Below are 19,761 nucleotides of genomic sequence, written 5' to 3'. Positions count from 1 at the left end.
AAGATAAAGAAAGAAGGAATAGAGAAAGAAATAGAAAGAAAAGGAGAAAGAAAAGAAAAGAGAAAGAGAAAGAAAAGAAAAGAAAGAAGAGAGAGAGAAAAAAGGAATAGAAAAAATAGAAAAGACAAAGGAAAAGAAGAGAAAGAAAAGAAAGATAAAGAAAGAAGGAATAGAGAAAGAAATAGAAAGAAAAAGGAGAAAAAGAGAAAGAAGAGAAAGAAAAAGAGAAAAGAAGGAATAGAGAAAGAAAAAGAAAGGAGAGAAAAAAAGGAATAGAGAAAAAAATAGAAAAAGACAGAAGGAATAGAGAAAGAAAGAAGAGAAAGATAAAGAAAGAAGGAATAGAGAAAGAAATAGAAAGAAAAAGGAGAAAATGAGAAAGAAGAGAAAGAAAAAGAGAAAAGAAGGAATAGAGAAAGAAAAAGGAAGAAGAAAGAGAGAGAGAAAAGAATAGAGAAATAGAAAGAAAAGAAAGAAGGAATAGAGAAAGAAATAGAAAGAAAAGGAGAAAAGAGAAAAGAAGAAAAGAAAAGAAAAGAAGGAATAGAGAAAGAAAGGAAAAAGAAAGAAAGAAAGGAGAGAAAAAATAGGAATAGAGAAAGAAATAGAAAGAAAGACAAGCGCAGGGTGCCAGACCGAGACCGGTTCACCGGGCGGCAGACACACACACACACACACACGGGTCTCCCCCGCTCCCTTCGGGCCACCGGCGAAGCTTCTGCCCGGCGGGCCCCGCCCGTGAGCGCCTGGAGCGGGTGGGGGGGGGCTGGCCGCCGCCTCTCACGTGACCCGGCTGCGTCACGTGATCTCCGTAGCGGGTCTTCCTGCAGTTTGTCCCAGCCGGGCGAGCGGCGTCTCCTCTGCTGCGCGGATGGCGGGCACGGCGGGCGCTTGGCTTCTCCTCCTGGCCGCCGGCTTGGGCGCTGCCGTGTGGCCTCAGCCGCAGTGGCTCAGCCAGGACCCGCGAAGCCTCTGCCGGCTCAGCTCCCGCCAGTTCCGATTCGCTTATGCCAACGGCTCGGCGGTGGAGCCCGGCTGCGAAGTGCTGGACGGGGCGTTCCGACGTTACTGGAAGCTGCTTTTCCCGCCCGGGTACAAGGAGCCAGCAGGTGCGGGAGGGGAGGGGGAGGCGGGGCAGGGAGGGGAGGAGAGGGAGCGCAATTGGGGGTCCTACTGGCGCCCCTCTTTTTGCACGCCTTCTAATGCGGGGCAGCAAAGATGCGCTGCGCCCCCCCGTTCGCACGATCTACTTGCTTCCCTCTGCGGAGCTTCGCTAGGATTGTCGCTTGAGCTGGGGCGGGGGGGGGGCTTCGCTTGGGAGTTTGAACTGAACCAGTTGCGCGTAATCCTTTGGTTGGGTTGGTCCGGCAACAGGATAAACGGACTTTGGACTATAACCTCCCCACCGGTGGTGGGTTTCAAATATTTTTACTACCAGTTCTATGGGCGTGGCTTGGTGGGCGTGGCAGGGGAAGGATACTGCAAAATCTCCATTCCCGCCCCACTCCAGGGGAAGAACACTCCAAAATCCCCATTTCCTCCCCATCAGCTGGGACTTGGGAGGCAGAGAATAGATGAGGGTGGGGCCCGTCAGAATTTTTACTACCGGTTCTCCGAACTACTCAGAATTTCCACTACCGGATCTCCAGAACTGGTCAGAACCTGCTGAAACCCACCTCTGCTCCCCACCCACCCAAGCAGACCTTTCCCTTCTTTTCTCCTGCCCAAGTGAAGGACCCTAAAGCTGGACAAAATCCCAGCCCCCCTTTTCCAAAACCCATAGAATCTAGGTTTGGCGTGGCAGCCTGGCGTTCTTCGAAATAAGCCAGAAATCTGAATTTTCCAGAGAAGAACAGAGCAATGCCTCTGGAACAAAAGCAGAATTCCCGTGTCTGCTGACTTGGAAATAAATCCCTTTGAGGTTTCGGTGGTCAGAACCCATGCCCAAGAAATGCAAGATTGTGTATCTCTAAGAGTTGCGATCTTCAGCAGTTTTCTCCAGGAAGAACCTGTCATTCCCAACCAGTAAATCAAGGAATCAACTACGCGGGAAGGCAAAAACCAATTTTTTTAAAATGGAGAGCGGCTCTCATAACAGAATCTTGCCACCCTTATACTTCTGCGAATTAGGGAAGTGGTTTGTCTTTGCTGCTTCCATATAGTTATGTCATTTGCTCTGGACGTTAAACGTTTCAGCCCTTTTCGGCTAGGTCAGGGGTCTGCAAACTTGGCTCTTTTAAGACTTGTGGACTTCAACTCCCAGAGTTCCTCTGGAGAGTAACTAGAGCAGGGGTCTCCAACCTTGGCAACTTTAAGCCTGGAGGACTTCAAGCCTGGAGGACTTCAACTCCCAGAATTCTCCAGCCAGCTTTGCTGGCTGAGGAGCTCTGGGAGTTGAAGTCCACAAGTCTTAAAAGAGCCAAGTTTGCAGACCCCTGGGCTAGGTGAACAGGTCTTGCATACTAGTAATCTTTGACTGATGACTGATAATTGAGCCTGGCAATTACAGTCATAAGTTGGGACGGTCAAAAAAGCAGATCAGCATATGGCCCCTCCGATTCTTGCCACTTTTTGTAGCAACCATTAAGCAAAGTAAATGCCGGTCATAAAATATTATAAACCACGGTCACGTTCAGTATAAAACTATGTTTTTCAACCTGGGCCATTTAAGTCATATGGTCTTTTTGCTCGCTTGGGAAATTCTGGGAGTTGAAGTCCACCCTTCTTAAAGTAGCCACGGCTGAAAAATGGCTGGTCTTAGAGCAGGGTATCAAACTCAAGATCCAGGGTCTGGATCCAGCCCACAAGGTGCTTACATCTGGCCCACGGGGCCACCCTGGAAGCAGTGAAGGACTGGCCTGCAGTGACCTCTGCCAGCAAAAACAGCCCTCCCGAGCTCCGTTTTTGCTGGCAGAATGCTCAGGCCACCACAGGTGCCCCCTCCCCCCCCACGTCAAACTGGCCATGCCCAGCCTGGCGACGCCCGATCCAGCCCCCACTCACCCACCCACCCCGAGGTCAAACACAACCCTGATGCGGCCCTCAATGAAATCGAATTTGACACCCTTGTCTTAGAGAAACCAAATATTCCAAATAATCTGGATTTATTTATTTATTTATTTATTATTTTGATTTATATACCGCCCTTCTCCCGAAGGACTCAGGGCGGTTTACAGCAAAGTAAAAACAAGAATACAAAAATTAAAACATCATTAAAAAACTGATTCAATTTAGCTAATAATTAAAACTCTAAGAAAACTCTAATAAAAGCCCCCATTAAAACTGTTAGGCCAGCCCTGCGTGATGGAACAAAAATGTCTTGAGCTCGCCGTCGAAAGGTCCGGAGGTCAGGGAGTCGACGTAACCCTGGAGGCATCTCGTTCCAGAGGGCAGGAGCCCCCCACAGGGAAGGCCCTCCCCCTGGGGGTCGCCAGTCGACATTGTCTGACCGACGGCACCCTGAGGAGGCCCTCCCTATGGGAGCGCACTGGTTGATGGGAGGCAATCGGTGGCAGCAGGCGGTCCCGTAAATAACCCGGTCCTACGCCATGGAGCGCTTTAAAGGTAGTAACCAGCACCTTGAATTGTACCCGGAAGACCACCGGCAACCAGTGGATGGCCAGGAGAGGTCAGTTTTTAGAGTCTCTTTGCTACTAATAATAGTTATCCTGAACTTTTGCACTCCAGGATCTGCCCACGCAAAACATTTCTGACTTTCCTAATGGTAAAGAATTTCCTAATGGTAAAAGAAGGAAGTAATAAAGATGAGCTGTCACCAAGCAGATTATAGCTGATCGTAGTTCCTCACTCGTTCCTTTTCTAGTTTTCTACCGCATACGGCATTCTCTCCTAGAATATGCAATCTCAAAAGTCCATCTGAATTTGCTGTGAAACTTCACACCTCTTCTTGGTCTGCAGGCGCTTAGCTGCTTGTTTAGTGTCTCCCCTTAACTTGCCAGTATATGATTGATTTATGATGGTAATTGAAACCAAAATTACAGCTCTTAAGTCATTGCTATCATAAACCGAGGCATCGTGTCACCCAATATAATTTTTAAAAAATTTTTGCAACCGTCATTCACCGAATCAATTTTCCCCAATGGATGTTTTTTTGCCGGAAATCAGAAGTAAATTCTGAAAACCAGCAAAATAAATAAATAAATAAAATGTTACGAATTGTAGTCGCACAACTGCAGGAGGATGCCAGTGGCCGTAAAGTTGAGCCCGTCGCCAAGCATGAAATGCAATCATCTTACCCACAAGGTTTTTTTTCCCCACGTAAAATCAGAAAGGGGTCGTAAGTAGCTTTTGTGGGAGTCTGTAAGTCATAAGTTGAGGGCCACAGATCCTGCTGGGCTGGGCTGGGCTGGACTTGATTTCATATGAGAAGGGAACTTTTCTCACAACCGCGATTGCCCTCTGTAGCGCAAAAGCAAAGACACTTGTAGGCCAGTCCTCTAGGTTTGTAGTCTTGCTTCCACCCTCCTGAACTCGCAGTTACTTGGCAGTGTCGTGTCCCACTCCTCCGCTGACGGCCGGGTCAGGGAAATCCGAATCAGGCTTGCCTCTGCAGCTCTGCCCAAAGTCCTAGCAAAGTCCTCAGAGCAGGCAGGAGACCAGAAAGTGACTTCAGCAAGATAAGTTCGACTTTGCCTGACTCAGAGACTGCCAGAAAGTAGCTCCTTTATATAGGCCATGGGGTGTGGCTCCATGACTCAGCACTCATTAAGGCCTGCCCCTCCCTTCCTTCTGTTGCCTCCGCCTATCCAGTCTTCTGATGCGAGGGTCACTCCAATCAGCAGCTGTTGGAAATAAACCTTCCTCAGGCTCACATGCTGTGGAGGAGGGGGAGGGGTCTGGCTGCTCCGTTTGCCTGGGCATGGAGCCAGGGCTGGGGCCGGGGGGATGCTCCCTCCTCTGCAGCCTGCTTGGGCATGGAGCCAGGGCTGGGACCGGGAGGTGCCCCCTCCTCTTCAGCTTGTCTAGGCATGGAGCCAGGACTGGGGCCGGGAGGCATACATTCCTCCGTGTTCGGGAGCAGATAAGACGGCCCCGGCTGCTGTGAGAGCGGACAAGACACAACAGGCAGGTATCTTAGTGCAGGGGTCCCCAACCAGGGTTGAAATGTAAAATTTGTTACTACCGGTTCTGTGGGCGTGGCTTGGTGGGGGGTAATGTGATTGGGTGGGCATGGCCAACTTTCTTTTTTCCTTTTCCTTTTAAAAGCATTTTTTCGACAGCCTCTTCGGCCGGAGAGGTTGTAGAAAAAAATGTTTTTAAAAGGCTCTGACGATCCCAGCTGAGCCGCGCGATCATCAGAGGCTTTGTTGTTGTTTTTTTACTTTTAAAAGCATTTTTTCAGCCGAAGAAAAAATGCTTTTAAAAGTTTAAAAAAAAACTTCTGATGATCATGCAGCTCATCTGGGCATGTTGTGGGGGCAGGGATTTTTGCTACCGGTTCTCCGAATCACCCGCCACCATCGCTACTGGATCGGGTGATCCGGTCCAAACCAGGAGCATTTCACCCCTGGGCCACTGTTTTAGGGTCCTTAGGTGATTGTGATATCTTTACAAAAGAGCCCTCTCTTGCCTTACTAGCCTCAACCTCCTTACACCAATGTCAGGCCTTCGAGGTAGATAGGAATCACAAAAACGGGGGGGGGGGAAGAATGGGGGGGGTGATGTTTCATTTTTTAAAATCCTAAGCTTCAAGACTGCTTTGTTTAAAAAAACACACCAAAAATGACTTATTATTTTTTTTTAAAAAATAAAATAAAGGAAGCTTCGTGTAACTGCTACTTGGAGAGATTCCCTTGCTTTATTTCCAATTATTTATTGCAGGGAGCAACGTGGTGGACCTGTGTCCTAACCTTCTCGTCTCCGTGACCGAAGCAGGATGTAGCGGCTATCCCACCCTTGACTCTCCGGAGGACTGTAAGAGAACGGTGTCTATCTCGACGCTGATGGCTGGGTTGGCATCATTGGGCTTATGGTCAGCAGGATGCCCTTAAAACAGTAGTGAAATCCAAAAAAATTGACTACCGGTTCTGTGGTGTGGCCTGATGGGCGTGGCTTGGTGGGCGTGGCAGGGGAAGGATACTGCAAAACCCCAAAACAATCCCTGAAATTATAAATTCTCACTCCTAATAAAGAAGACGATGTCGGCTGTTTACTTTGTGAAATGCAGACTTCTAGGCTTTAAAATTTTTAACACGACGGCTTGTTTTGTTCCCCCAAATGAACTTCCAGATAAGCTCAGCGTTTCGGTGGATCTGATGCTACTCACAGCCACCAATATCTGGGGCGCCCTCAGAGGTAAGACGAGTAGTGGGGACTGTTTTCCATCATTGTCTTTGTAGGTTGATACTCTGAAGGGACACGGTGGCTCAGTGGCTAAAACGCTGACCTTGTTGATCGAAAGCTCGACAGTTCAGCGGTTCAAATTCCGAGTGCCGCGTAACGGGGTGAGCTCCCGTGACTTGTCCCAGCTTCTGCCAACCTAGCAATTCGAAAGCATGTAAAAAATGCAAGTAGAAAAATAGGGACCACCTTTGGTGGAACGGTAACAGCGTTCCGTGTGCCTTTGGCATTGAGTCATGCCGGCCACATGACCACGGAGACGTCTTCAGACATCGCTGGCTCTTTGGCTTTGAAATGGAGATGAGCACTGCCCCCTAGAGTCGGGAACGACTAGCACATATGTGTGAGGGGAACCTTTACCTTTACCTTACTCTGACTTTTGGTGTGAATGATGTGGTTTTGCTTTGTGGCATAGGATTGGAGACCTTCAGCCAGCTTTCCTGGAGAGACGAAGATGGGACAGTGAGTACGGGATATTCGGGAGGGGTTTACAAATTCTGTGGTTTATTGCTTTGTTTGGGTGTGACCGTATGTGTCCAGCGACAGCAGGTATTGTGGTTTGTCAATGGGACAGTGGCTATAAACCCCAGCAGTGAGGCCTACTCAACAAACCATGTTTAACCAAAGTCATGGATTAGTGCTATCATGTCAAGATTAAATAAGACCCAACTAATTAGAGGGACTCGGTGGCTCAGGGGCTAGGACGTTGAGCTTGTCGATCGAAAGGTCGGCAGTTCGGCGGTTCAAATCCCTAGTGCTGCCGTGTAACGGGGTGAGCTCCCGTTACTTGTCCCAGCTTCTGCCAACCTAGCAGTTTCGAAAGCACGTAAAAATGCAAGTAGAAAAAAATAGGGACCACCTTTGGTGGGAAGGTAACAGCGTTCTGTGCGCCTTTGGCGTTGAGTCATGCCGGCCACATGACCACGGAGACGTCTTCGGACAGCGCTGGCTCTTCGGCTTTGAAACAGAGATGAGCACCGCCCCCTAGAGTCGGCAACAACTAGCACATATGTGCGAGGGGAACCTTTACCTTTACCTTTAATTGGATTCACCAATCTTGTTGAGGCAAAATTCAAACATCATTTAATGTGATATATGAAAATAGACAGATAGTGGCATGCAGTGGTTAAGGTAGCAGGCCAGAAACTGGGAGACTGAAGTTCTAACTCCCACCTTAGGCATAAAAAGCCAGCTGGGTGACTTTGGCCTAATTACCAGGAGATGGTGAGTTCTAGTCCTGTTTTAGGCATGAAATCAGTCAGGTGATCCTGGGCCAGTCCCTTCCTAGGAAGAAGGCAACAGCAAAGCATTTCTGAAAACGTTGTTAAGTAAACTGCACGGACTAGTCAAGGCTGTTGATAACAATGAAGAATGACTCACAAGCACACCCAAATGAGTTCATGTATCTATTCCATTTCACGGGAATGGAAAAAATCAATCGCATTGTATACTGCACGAATCAGAAAGAGGGCTGAGAAAATATCTCCAGACCCCTCGCATCCTGGACATAAACTGTTTCAACTTCTCCCTTCAATGCCCTATAGGATGCCTCTATAGGGCATTGTATACCAAAATAACTAGACACAAAGATAGTTCCCCTGCCCGCCCGTGCCATCACTCTGCTGAGCTTCTAATTCCCACAGCACTGTCTTAAAGATATTTACCCATATAGTAGGGCTGTATTGCTAGTATCCTTCACATCTTCTCTTTTCTCATGGGGTAGGTTCTACTTACCTCCGCTACCGGTTCGCAATGGGAGCGTGCGTGCGTGCTCTCACTTCACTCGTGTGCACGTTTCTTCGCATGCACAGATCATTCATGATGACATCTGGGCGGGTTGGCGGGGCCTCACGCCGCCGTTACTACCGGGGTCAGAAGAACCGGACCGAACCGGGAGCAACCCACCACTGATGGTAACTATGATTTATGATCTATGACAGTGGTGGGTTTCTACCGGTTCGCCCCGGTTCAGGCAAACCGGTACCAGCAGCGGGAGGCTCCATCTACCTGCCCGGATGTAATCACGGATGCTCTGCGCATGCGCAGAAGCGCCACAAGCAAAGCAAACGCGCACATGCATGCTCACAATTCTGAACCAGTAGCAAAGGTAAGTGAAACTCACCACTGATCTATGACCTATTCCTTGCTTATATGTACACTGTGAGCTTATGCACCGGAGACAGATTCCTTGTGTGTCCAATCACGCTTGGCCAATAAAGAATCCTCTCCTCTCCTTTCCCCTCCCCTCCCTATCGTATCCGATCCTATTCTACCCTTCCAGTCTGGAGCTTGATCTAATTCGAGCATTCCCTTGCAATTCAGTTTGCTAGCTGTTACTTTGTTCTTCAAAGGACTTTCCAGCTTAACATGGAGCCGGGGAAAATGGTGCAGCATCTAAGTCCCTCATAAACACTAGATCTGAATTCTTGAAGAGCTTATTTAGTCCTTCAAGCCCATGGCCTGGTTTCCCCTTCCCATTGGAGAAGTCAAGATCCCTGGGAGAAGTCTACGCTGAACATTGGGTCAACTGTGCTATCTTCTCCTTCGTATAGTTCTACCTCAACAAGACAGATGTGGTTGATTTCCCTCGCTTCCCTCACCGAGGTCTGCTCCTTGACACATCTCGCCATTTTCTGCCTTTGAGAGCCATCCTGGAGACCCTGGTAGGTGAATCTGGAAGCAATCTAGAAGATCCTGAGAGCTCTTGCATCAGATGAGCACGCTGTTGTATTGGCGGACTTCATTCATTTTCTTTATCACCACCATCATCTTACCTCCACGAGCTTTGGGGCCTTCTGATGTTTGATGCTTAGGTGGCTCCGTGTTGTCATTGCAAGGATATGTCCTCATGTCTGCATGAGAAATGGGAGGATTGGTAGGAACAGCCAGTTGTGGTGTAGTTGTTTAGGGTGGGACTCCATTCAGCCACGGACAATGGGGAATTCTGGGAGTTGAAGTCCACCCATCTTAGTCCAACCCCGCTGGGGTTGAGAAATCCTGCTCTACGGTATAAGGAAAAAACTGTGCAGGGCAATAATTCAGGGCAAGGTTTAATGGGCGAAGAAGACTTCTTAGGAGTAAGGGCGTTCAGAATATCTTAATGGTCTCTGTAGGTTTTCTGAGCCCTAGATGAATTCTTGGTTCCTCTCACCACTGTTCTTAATGAATGTCCCACAGAATAGAAGTACCAGCAGGGGTGAAATGCTATCGGTTCGCACCGGTTCAGGCGAACCGGTAGTAAAAAAAAAGCTACGTTCATCCCAATCGGTATTTCAACGATCAGCTGTGCCACATAATTTATATTCGCTAGAAAGCAGGAAATCCTGCTTTTTAACAAATATAAACTACACGGCACAGCTGTTCTCTCCCCCTCGCTGTTCTATTTACCTTCAAAAGGCTCCTTTTTCCGTACTGCGCAGCAGCACCTGCGGCGCGTTTAGCTTGCACCACACATGTGCACGCATAGCCCGTGCACGCGCAACAAACCAGTGGCAGACCCCAGAGGATTTCACCACAGGGTACCGGCAGGTTTTTCTAACCACCTCTCATTTCCTCAGGATGTCATGGCGTACAACAAATTTAACGTGTTCCATTGGCACATTGTGGATGACCCATCGTTCCCGTTCGAAAGCATGGTCTTCCCAGATCTCAGCGCGAAGGTGAGCAAGTCCCATCTCCCACTGAACCTCTGCCATACAGTGGGCTTTTGGAGGGGATTCCTCGTATCCCATGGGAGGCCTTTGAACCCCTGTCCAGTGGTGAAATCCAATTTTTTTTACTACCGGTTCTGTAGGCATGGCTTGGTGGGCGTGGCAGGAGAAGGATACTGCAAAATCTCCATTCCCACCCCACTCTGGGGCCAGCCAGAGGTGATATTTGCCAGTTCTCCGAACTGCTCAAAATTTCCGCTACTGGTTCTCCAGAACCTGTCAGAACATTGCTGGATTTCACCCCTGGTCCTCAATTTGACATGACAACCACTGAAGTCCATCGTGGCTGAAATGGGATGTCTTCACATCGCAGCTCCCAAAGGAAGCTGAAGAGGAGGGATTTGTTGGCTGGATTTCTCTCTTCAGGTCTCAGTGGTCCTTTCTAGGCATGCAAGATAAGATTTGATGCAGCACGCAAGCAGTATTGACCTTATTTTCTAGGAAAGATTTCTAGATCAAGGCGAGAAGGTGGCATAGACCGTGACTTTCTTACACTATGTTGCAATCCTTGCATGCTAGTTGAAAGTGCCTCTGTTTATTTGAGGACCAGGAAGAGTTCTAATCTTTGGTCAGAGCGAGATCTCAGCCAGCAAGCCATAATCCTCCCCTAGGTATAAGATTTGAAGGCTATAGCTCCTTCACTCCACCTTGACTTGCCATTCAGTAGGAACTTTTGATATAGATATATAGATAGATATAGATATAGATATTGATAAATGTAGATATTTTGCATGGGACGTGGTGGCTCAGTGGGTAAGATGTTGAGCTTGTCGGTCGAAAAGGTCGGCAGTTCGAATCCCTAGTGCCATGTAACGGGAGTGAGCTCCCGTCACTTGTCCCAGCTTCTGCCAACCTAGCAGTTTCGAAAGCACGTAAAAAATGCAAGTAGAAAAATAGGGACCACCTTTGGTGGGAAGGTCACAGCGTTCCGTGCGCCTTTGGCGTTGAGTCATGCCGGCCACATGACCACGGAGACGTCTTCGGACAGCGCTGGCTCTTCGGCTTTGAAATGGAGGTGAGCCCCTAGAGTCGGGAATGACTAGTGCATATGTGCGAGGGGAACCTTTACCTTTTATCTGGGTTTATGAGCGTATGCGCTGAAATAAGCCTCCCCCCCCCCACAAAATAAGCCCTCCCCGAAAATATTTAAACCCAGAGCTGGAAATCAGGTAAGACGGCAAGAAGAACCCCATCTTGCTCCAAGCGCCCGAAAATAAGACCTCCCCGAAAATGAGGCCAAGCACTTATTTCAGAGTTCAAAAAAATATAAGACAGGGTCTTATTTTCAGGGAAACACGGCAACTATCTATCTATCTATCTATCTATCTATCTATCTATCTATCTATCTATCTATCTATCTATCTATCTATATCATATACCTAATCTATATCTGTCTGTCTGTCTATCTATCATCTATCTCTCTATCTCTCATCTACTTAATCTATATCTATCTGTCTGTCTGTAGCTGTCTGTCTAGCTGTCTGTCTATCTATCTATCTATCTATCTATCTATCTATCACTATCATCTACCTAATCTATATCTGTCTGTCTGTCTATCTATCTATCTATCTTTTTAGGGGTCCTATAACTCGGTCACTCATGTATACTCTGCTAGTGATGTGAAGATGGTGATTGAATATGCCCGGTTGCGTGGAATTCGAGTGATTCCAGAATTTGACACCCCTGGACATACTCTCTCTTGGGGGCCAGGTAAGAACTGTCTTGGGATGAGGAAACAGTTTCTTTGAACACACATGGGTGCTGAGTTAGAATCTGAACAGCCACGTGTACCATTTGAAAAATGATGCTGAAATCGCCTCAGAACGACCTGCTTATCGGGAGGGAATATTACAACGGCAGAAAACAAGATTAGGACCCTGCTTTGTTGCTTGAAAAAGAGGGAGAGGACAAAGCTGTGCGTGATTTAAACTTTTATCAATCTGGATCCGCCATCCCCAACCTTTAAAATCTGCTGGGTTGAAAATGCTCTGAGAATTTGTTAGGCTAAGGCAGTGTTCCCCAACCATGGCCATTTTAAGATGTGTGGACTTTAACTTCCAGCATTCCCCAGTCAGCATGCCAGTGATGAGGCATTCTGGGAGTTGAAGTCCATAACCTGAAAGTTCACAAGTTTGAGAATCACTGCCATAGACTAACACATCTTTTTTTCTGTAATATCTAATTGCACTTAGTAGTCTTGTGGATGTTTTGTTTGCTTATTCCCTTATCCATCCATCCTTCCTTCCTTCCTTCCCATTCTTGTCCATTTCCTTCCCCTCTCCCTCCCTTCCTCATCATCTTCCTTCCTTCCTTCCTTCCTTCCCTCCCATTCTTATCACTTTCCTTCCCCCCTTCCTCATCATCTTCCTTCCTTTCCTTTCCTTCCTTCCTTCCTTCCTTCCTTCCTTCCTTCCTTCCTTCCTTCCTTCCTTCTTCCTTCCTTCCCATTCTTTTCACTTTCCTTCCCACATTCCTCATCATCTTCCTTCTTTCCTTTCCTTCCTTCCTTCCTTCCTTCCTTCCTTCCTTCCCATTCTTATCACTTTCCTTCCTCCTTCCCTCCCTTCTCATCATCTTCCTTCCTTCCTTCCCTTCCTTTCTTCTTTCCCTTCCCTTCCCTTCCCTTCCCTTCCCTTCCTTCCGTATCCCAGGTATCCCAGGCTTGTTGACTCCATGTTACGCGTCCACAAAACCCAGCGGGACCTACGGGCCAGTCAACCCCATTCTCAACTCCACTTACCAATTCATGGCTTCGTTTTTTGCGGAAGTTAGTGCCATCTTCCCAGATTTCTACCTTCACCTGGGAGGAGATGAGGTGGACTTCTCTTGCTGGTGGGTTTTGTTTTCCTCGTGGAATCTGGAAGGGGAAGGATGGAGAGAAGACGAATATATGGCGGGGGAAGGGAAGGGAAAAGAGTGTAATGATGATAATGACATATCGGGATAGAACCAACAAAGAGATCAATGGCCATGCATTTCCAAACATTGGGAAACCTGTCATGTTCACACCTATTGTTACACGAAGCTTTGCTGGCTGGGGAATTCTGGGAATTGAAGTCCTCCAGGCTTAAAGTTGCCAAGGTTGGAGACCCCTGCTTCAGAGGAACCATAAGGTGTCCACAACTTATTTAGCCCCAACTGTCTGGTGGCAAATGTCACTCCACTGAATCCTTGGAGATACCTGGGATGAACACAGGTCAGGTAGAGGCCATAAGAGTGGTGATGGATCGTTATTAGATCCCTGCTAGGTTCACTTTGGACCAAGCCCTCATTTGTCCTAACACTGATTTATTGAAGTAACCTTGGGTCTAACTTTGGCTGACCTAAGAAACCTTGGTTCACAATCGGCGGTAGTCCCATAGCATTCCGTGTCACAAATCGCAACGGCTGAGTTCAAAACCCATGTTAAGTTACATCCTGAGGGCAGGAATCACGAGTGGTCCAAACATGTAGCTCAGGGGTGTCCAACCTTGGCCGCTTTAAGACTTGTAGACTTCAACTTCCAGAATTCCCCAGCCAGCCTCTCCGGAAGTCTTAAAGTGGTCAAAATTTGGCCACTCTGGTGTGGCTGATGTGTTCACAAAGCATGAGGTATGCTTCCATTTTTATTCTTGATGGCCTACCAAAGAATCCTTTCAGGAAACTAGACTTTGGAAATCTTGAGCATCCAACTTCGTGTCGTGTCCCACTCCTCCTCTGACGGCCGGGTCGGGGAAGTCCGTATCAAGCGTGGCCGCAAAGCCTCTGCAGCTTTGCCAAAGTTCTGTCAGAGTTCTCAGGGCAGTCAGGAGACCAGGATGTGACTTCAGCAATCCAAATTAGACTTTGCCTGACTCAAAGAATGCCAGAAAGCAGATCCTTTATATAGGTCATGGGGTTTGGCTCCATGACTCAGCACTTATCCAGGCCTGCCCCTCCCTTCCTTTTGCTGACGTCGCCTTTCCATTCTCCGGAAGCGTGGATCTATCCACTGCATCGTTTCATCCCCAGCTGCCAGCAATTCCAGCTCGTGGCTGGCTTCAGGCGCACATGCTATCGGGGGGAGGTTTGTTTGCTTGGTTTGTCCGGGCATGGTGCCAGGTCTGGGGGCTGAAGGCATGCCAGGACATTCTTCTGCACTATCAGTCTCTGGTTGAGATAGCAGGAGATGAGAGGGGCCCGGCTGCGGAGAGGGGGGCGAGCGAGGCACAACACTTCGATCCAACCCTTCTGTTTCCATATAGGAAGTCTAACCCAGACATCCAAGCTTTCATGCAGAAGATGCAATTTGGCGAAGACTACGCCAAGTTAGAAGCCTTCTACATTCAAAGGTAAAGTGAGCCTTCGGCTCCATTGTTAAGTATTTATCTAGGGCAGGGGTCGGCAACCTTAAAACACTCAAAGAGCCATTTGGACCCGTTTCCCACAGAAAAGAAAACACCGGGAGCCACAAAACCCTTCTGACATCTAACATGAAGATAACACTGCATATATCGTTTCTTTAACTTTATGCTATGTATAAAAAAAATTATAGTGCCATGATGGCGAACCTATATCATGCGTGCCACGCAGAGCCATGTCTGTGGGCACGCGAGCGTTGCCCTAGACCAGCTCCAGTGCACAGGCCAGCTGATTTTCGGGCCTTTCGGGCCCACCGGAAGTCAGGAAAAGGCCGTTTCTGGCCTCCAGACAGCCACCAGGGGGGGTGGGGAAGGCCTCTGGAGCCTGGGGAGGGCAAAAACAGGCCTACCGGCCCCACCATGCCATTGCCTGCCAAAAGCAGAAGTCGCGTGGGGGATCGCGCATGCCTGCATGGGGGGTGGGGTGCATTGAATTATGGGTGTGGGCACGTGCGCACGTGACACACACACACCCCCACACTCCCCCCTGTACTCCCCCCTGTTTTTGGCACGCAACGGCAAGAAGGTTAGCCAACACTACTGTAGTGTGCTGCATTTATGAAATCAATGACCTGCTACAGAGAAAACACATTTTTATTTCTGCATGCAACAAAAACGTTTTGAACTCCGGGGAAAAAAAAAAGATGGGTCTAAAAGCTCAATCAATCACGTGCCGGCGGGTGTCGCCACATTGGCGGTTGTGATGCCTATTTTGAGCGTCAGGGAGCCGCAGCAGAGGGATGAAAGAGCCACATGCAGCTCCAGAACCACGGGGTTGGCGACCCCTGGTGTAGGGCAAGAAAACAGGGCCGCCCTCCCGCCCTCAAACAGGCCCTCCCCAAAGATTGTGCCTCACTTCCCATCACTCTCAGCCAAGCCAAAGTACAGATCATGTTAGTTCTTCAGACGTGGCTTCTTGGTAGACAAAGGTAAGAATTGTGCTGGGAGGCAGTCTGGCCTAAGCTTCCTGTTTTTCTGGTTTCTCTTTCTTCTTGCCCTCACATTGGCTTCCCCTCCCATGTCAGGAGACGCTCCTGTCTTACTTAAATAGAATAGAATAAAATAGAATAGAATAGAATAGAATAGAATAGAATAGAATAGAATAGAATAGAATTGAATTTATTGGTCAAGTGTGATTGGACACACAAGGAATTTGTTTTGGTGCATATGCTCTCAGTGCACCTAAAAGAAAAGATATGTTCATCAAGAATCATAAGGTACAACACTTAATGATAGTCATAGGAATAGAATAGAATAGAATAGAATAGAATAGAATAGAATAGAATAGAATAGAATTTATTGGCCAAGTGTGATTGGACACACAAAGAATTTGTTTTGGTGCATATGCTCTCAGTGTACTTAAAAGAAAAAGAAAAAAAAATACCTTCATCAAAGGTACAACATTTACAACACAAACGATGGTCATGGGTTGCAATTTAACCCTTAACGATAGCAACAAAAAGTTACAGTCATACAGTCATAAGTGGAAAGAGATTGGTGATGAAAAGGATGAGAAGATTAATAGTAGTGCAGATTTAGTAAATAGTTTGACAGTGTTGAGGGAATTATTTGTTTAGCAGAGTGATGGCCTTCGGGAAAAAACTGTTCTTGTGTCTAGTTGTTCTGGTGTGCAGTGCTCTATAGCATCGTTTTGAGGGTAGGAGTTGAAACAGTTGATGTCCGGGATGTGAGGGGTCTGTAAATATTTTCACGGCCCTCTTCTTGATTCGTGCAGCATACAGGTCCTCAATGGAAGGCAGGTTGGTAGCCATTATTTTTTCTGCAGTTCTAATTATCCTCTGAAGTCTGTGTCTGTCTTTTTGGGTTGCAGAACCGAACCAGACAGTTATAGAGGTGCAGATGACAGACTCAATAATTCCTCTGTAGAACTGGATCAGTAGCTCCTTGGGCAGTTTGAGCTTTCTGAGTTGGCGCAGAAAGAACAGTCTTTGTTGTCCTTTTTTGATGATGTTTTTGATGTTAATTGTCCATTTTAGACAATTTGAGAGGTGCCAGGTGAAGGCAGGAACAAAAGAAAGGTTTGGTGCAGGGAAATTGAAACACGGGCTTATGTTTCTTCCTTCTTTTGGTTCTTCTCTTTGCTTCAGGCTGCTGGATATAGTCGCCTCTTACAAGAAAGGTTACATGGTGTGGCAAGAAGTGTTCGATAACGGTGTGAAGGTAAGGATGGTGCTGGGAGAACTCGGGATACTTTAGGGCAGGGGTCTCCAACCTTGGCAACTTGAAGCCTGGAGGACTTCAACTCCCAGAATTCTCCAGCCAGCTTTACTGAATGAATACCTGGTAGGCAGAATTTGTTTTTTCCTATTTTCCTCCCCAAAAACTAAGGCACGTCTTATACTTCAGTGCGTCTTATACTCCAAAAAATACGGTACATCTCCTGTAAGATGCCTTCTCTTGGACCTCAGTCCCTGTTCCATTCTCTCTTTTGGCCAGGTGAACCCTAATACAGTAATACACGTGTGGAAAGGGAGCCCCATCACCTTTCAAAATGAGATGTCTCGTGTCACGGAGGCTGGTTTCCGGACCCTGCTGTCCTCCCCTTGGTACTTGAACGTCATCTCTTACGGGCAGGATTGGTTGGCAGCATATCGGGTGGAACCCCTAGCCTTCAAAGGTGAGGTTTTGCCCCCAGTGTAGCCCCATTAACATACAATACAATACAAGAATAATGCTAATAATCTACATAGAGAACCAGTTTGCTCTGATGGTTAAGGCACTAGTTTAGAAAATGGAAGACTTGAGTTCTAGTCCCACGTTAGGCATGTAATCCAGCTGGGTAAATTTGGGCCAATCAACAGGAGACGGTGATTTCTAGTCCCACCCTAGGCATGAAAGCTGACTGGGTGACTTTGTGCCAATCACCAGGAGACAGTGAGTTCTAGTCCTTCCTTAGGTATGAAAGCCAGTTGGGTGACTTTAGGCCAATCACCAGGAGGCGGTGAGTTCTAATCCCACCTTAGGTATGAAAGCCATTGGGTGTCTTTAAGCCCATCACCAGGAGATGGTGAGTTCTAGTCCCACTTTAGGCATGAAAGCTGGCTGGGTGACTTTAGGCCAATCACCAGGAGGCGGTGAGTTCTAGTCCCACCTTAGGAATGAAAGCCGACTGGAAGACTTTACGCCAGTCTCTCTTTCTCGGCCCAACCCACTTCACAGGGTTGTTGTTGTGGGAAAAGGAGGAAGGTGTTCTGGATGCATTTACATCCTTGAGCTATTTGTAAAAATAATAAAGGCAGGATATAAATAAACACATTATTGTCTCTTCCAACAGGCAGCGCAGAACAAAAAAAGCTGGTTATTGGTGGAGAAGCCTGTATGTGGGGCGAATACGTGGATGCAACTAATTTAACCCCCAGACTGTGGTAAGAGTTATTATCGCGTTTCAACGACAGAGTCTTGCAAAACCAAATACGCTTCCCTTCTCTTTCCCTTTCTCTTCACGGGAATCGTGGAGGTTTCCTTGAGACGCTTTCTCAAAATACATTTCTGCCCCGGACTCAAATTTCTCTTATTTGACTGTTGCCTGGATTAGGTCTCTTCCTCCTGTTCCTCAAGGCTTGTCTCACAGCTCACGACAGATCACAAAAACCAGTCCAGCTGTGCAAAAAAGAAAAGTTTCTGTAGAAATGTTAGCCTGCTCCCCCGACCCCCCAGTTCGCACATAAGAGCCATGATGGCGCAGTAGTTAGAGTGGCAGATGAAATCTCACAGGCTAAAGGTTGACTCAGCCTTCCATCCTTCCGACATCGGTAAAAATGAGGACCCAGATCTTTGGGGCAATATGCTGCCTCTATAAACCGCTTAAAGAGGGCTGGAAAGCCCTATGAAGCAGTATGTAAGTCTAAGTGCTATTGTTATCTTCCTTCCTTCTTCCCTCCCTCCCTCCCAGTGGTTAGAATGCAGTATTGCAGGCTCAATCTGCCCACTGGCATGAATTCGATCCTCACAGGCTCAAGGCTGACTCAGCCTTCCATCCTTCCGAGGTGGGTAAAATGAGGACTCAGATTGTTGGGGACAATAGGCTGACTCTGTAAACCGCTTAGAGAGGGCTGGAAAGTACTATGAAGCGGTATATAAGTTTAATTGCTATTGCTATCTTCCTTTCTTCCTTCCTCCCTCCCTCCCTCCCTCTGGTTAGAATGCAGTATTACAGGCTAACTCTGCCCACCGCCAAGAGTTCAATCCTGACTAGCCCAAGGTTGACTCATCCTTCCCTCCTTCCGAGGTGGGTAAAATGAGGACCCAGATTGTTGGGGGCAAGAGGCTGACTCTGTAAACCATTTAGAGAGGGCTGGAAAGCACTATGAAGTGCTATTGCTATTCCCTGCCTTGTCTTCTGTTGTTCTGATGCTCACAGGTGTCAGCTCCAGATGGACACATTTTTAGTGATTCTGTGTAAAAACTCAAACACAGCTGGTTTTTGGTCCCGGGATTTTGGTCCCGGGATGTCTGAAGGCAGGGCTGCCGAGAGGACAACTGAGGCGATACATTTGACATCCGCATGCAAATAATTCACCTTATGCCCTAATGTGCTTCCTTTGCGTAACCATGCCATGACCCTTGGACCATCGTTGTGATGTCCTCTTGGCTCTTCCTGGGCATCTGCTTGCCGGTTGTTGACTTAGCAGTGGTACAAATTGCAAACAACAGGATTACTTATAATAAAACTCTAACCTTTGTTACGGGAAGAGATGTTTGTGTTAACTTGTGATCCATCTAGGAAGGGTTTGTCTACGGAGGTTCTCCATCATCCAGGTCCTGGTTGTCCCAAAGGTGCTGTTTTCAAGAGGCCCCTGGACCTTCTAGTTTTTCTTTGAAGACGTTTTGCTTCTCATCCAAGAAGCTTCTTCAGCTCTGACTGGATGGTGGGGAAGGGAAGGATTTCTATTCCTTGAAGACACAGCGGCCTCAACGACCCTCTAAAAGGATGCAGATGACCAGCTGTCTGCTAAGAATAGAAATCCTTCCATTCCCCATCATCCAGTCAGAGCTGAAGAAGCTTCTTGGATGAGAAGCGAAACGTCTTCAAGGAAAAACCAGAAAGTATAAATCTGTCCATTCCTCACCATCTAGTCAGAGCTGAAGAAGCTTCTTGGATGAGAAGTGAAACATCTTCAAAGAAAAAAGCAGAAAGTACTCTTGAAAAAGCACTTTTGCAACTAGGGAGGGTTTGCATCTTATAAAGTAGCGTATAAACTCTCCAAATGGGCCTCTGTTATTAACAACAGCTGCCTGCAATTACTGCAGGTTCTAGTCCCACCAGGCCCAAGGTTGACTTAGCCTTCCAT

At 47.5% G+C, this 19,761-nt stretch overlaps 1 protein-coding gene across 1 annotated transcript in view; it reads left to right on the top strand.

Moving 5' to 3' along the window:
* The first annotated feature begins 798 nt into the window (after positions 1-798).
* HEXA (hexosaminidase subunit alpha) overlaps positions 799-19,761 on the top strand; it is a 20,448-nt gene continuing 1,485 nt past the window's right edge. The window contains exons 1-12 of the mRNA XM_058156228.1: positions 799-1,109; positions 5,842-5,934; positions 6,250-6,315; positions 6,776-6,822; positions 8,913-9,023; positions 9,918-10,019; positions 11,648-11,780; positions 12,722-12,902; positions 14,294-14,380; positions 16,558-16,630; positions 16,907-17,087; positions 17,745-17,835. Of these exons, the coding sequence (XP_058012211.1) occupies positions 872-1,109; positions 5,842-5,934; positions 6,250-6,315; positions 6,776-6,822; positions 8,913-9,023; positions 9,918-10,019; positions 11,648-11,780; positions 12,722-12,902; positions 14,294-14,380; positions 16,558-16,630; positions 16,907-17,087; positions 17,745-17,835 (1,403 nt within the window). The 5' untranslated portion in view covers positions 799-871. The remainder of the gene's footprint in view (positions 1,110-5,841; positions 5,935-6,249; positions 6,316-6,775; positions 6,823-8,912; positions 9,024-9,917; positions 10,020-11,647; positions 11,781-12,721; positions 12,903-14,293; positions 14,381-16,557; positions 16,631-16,906; positions 17,088-17,744; positions 17,836-19,761) is intronic.

This window comes from Ahaetulla prasina, chromosome 13 (genome assembly GCF_028640845.1).
Source record: "Ahaetulla prasina isolate Xishuangbanna chromosome 13, ASM2864084v1, whole genome shotgun sequence".
Lineage (NCBI taxonomy): Eukaryota > Metazoa > Chordata > Lepidosauria > Squamata > Colubridae > Ahaetulla > Ahaetulla prasina.
The sequence above is the reverse complement of the archived record's forward strand: the minus strand, read 5'-3'. Positions and strand labels throughout refer to the sequence as shown.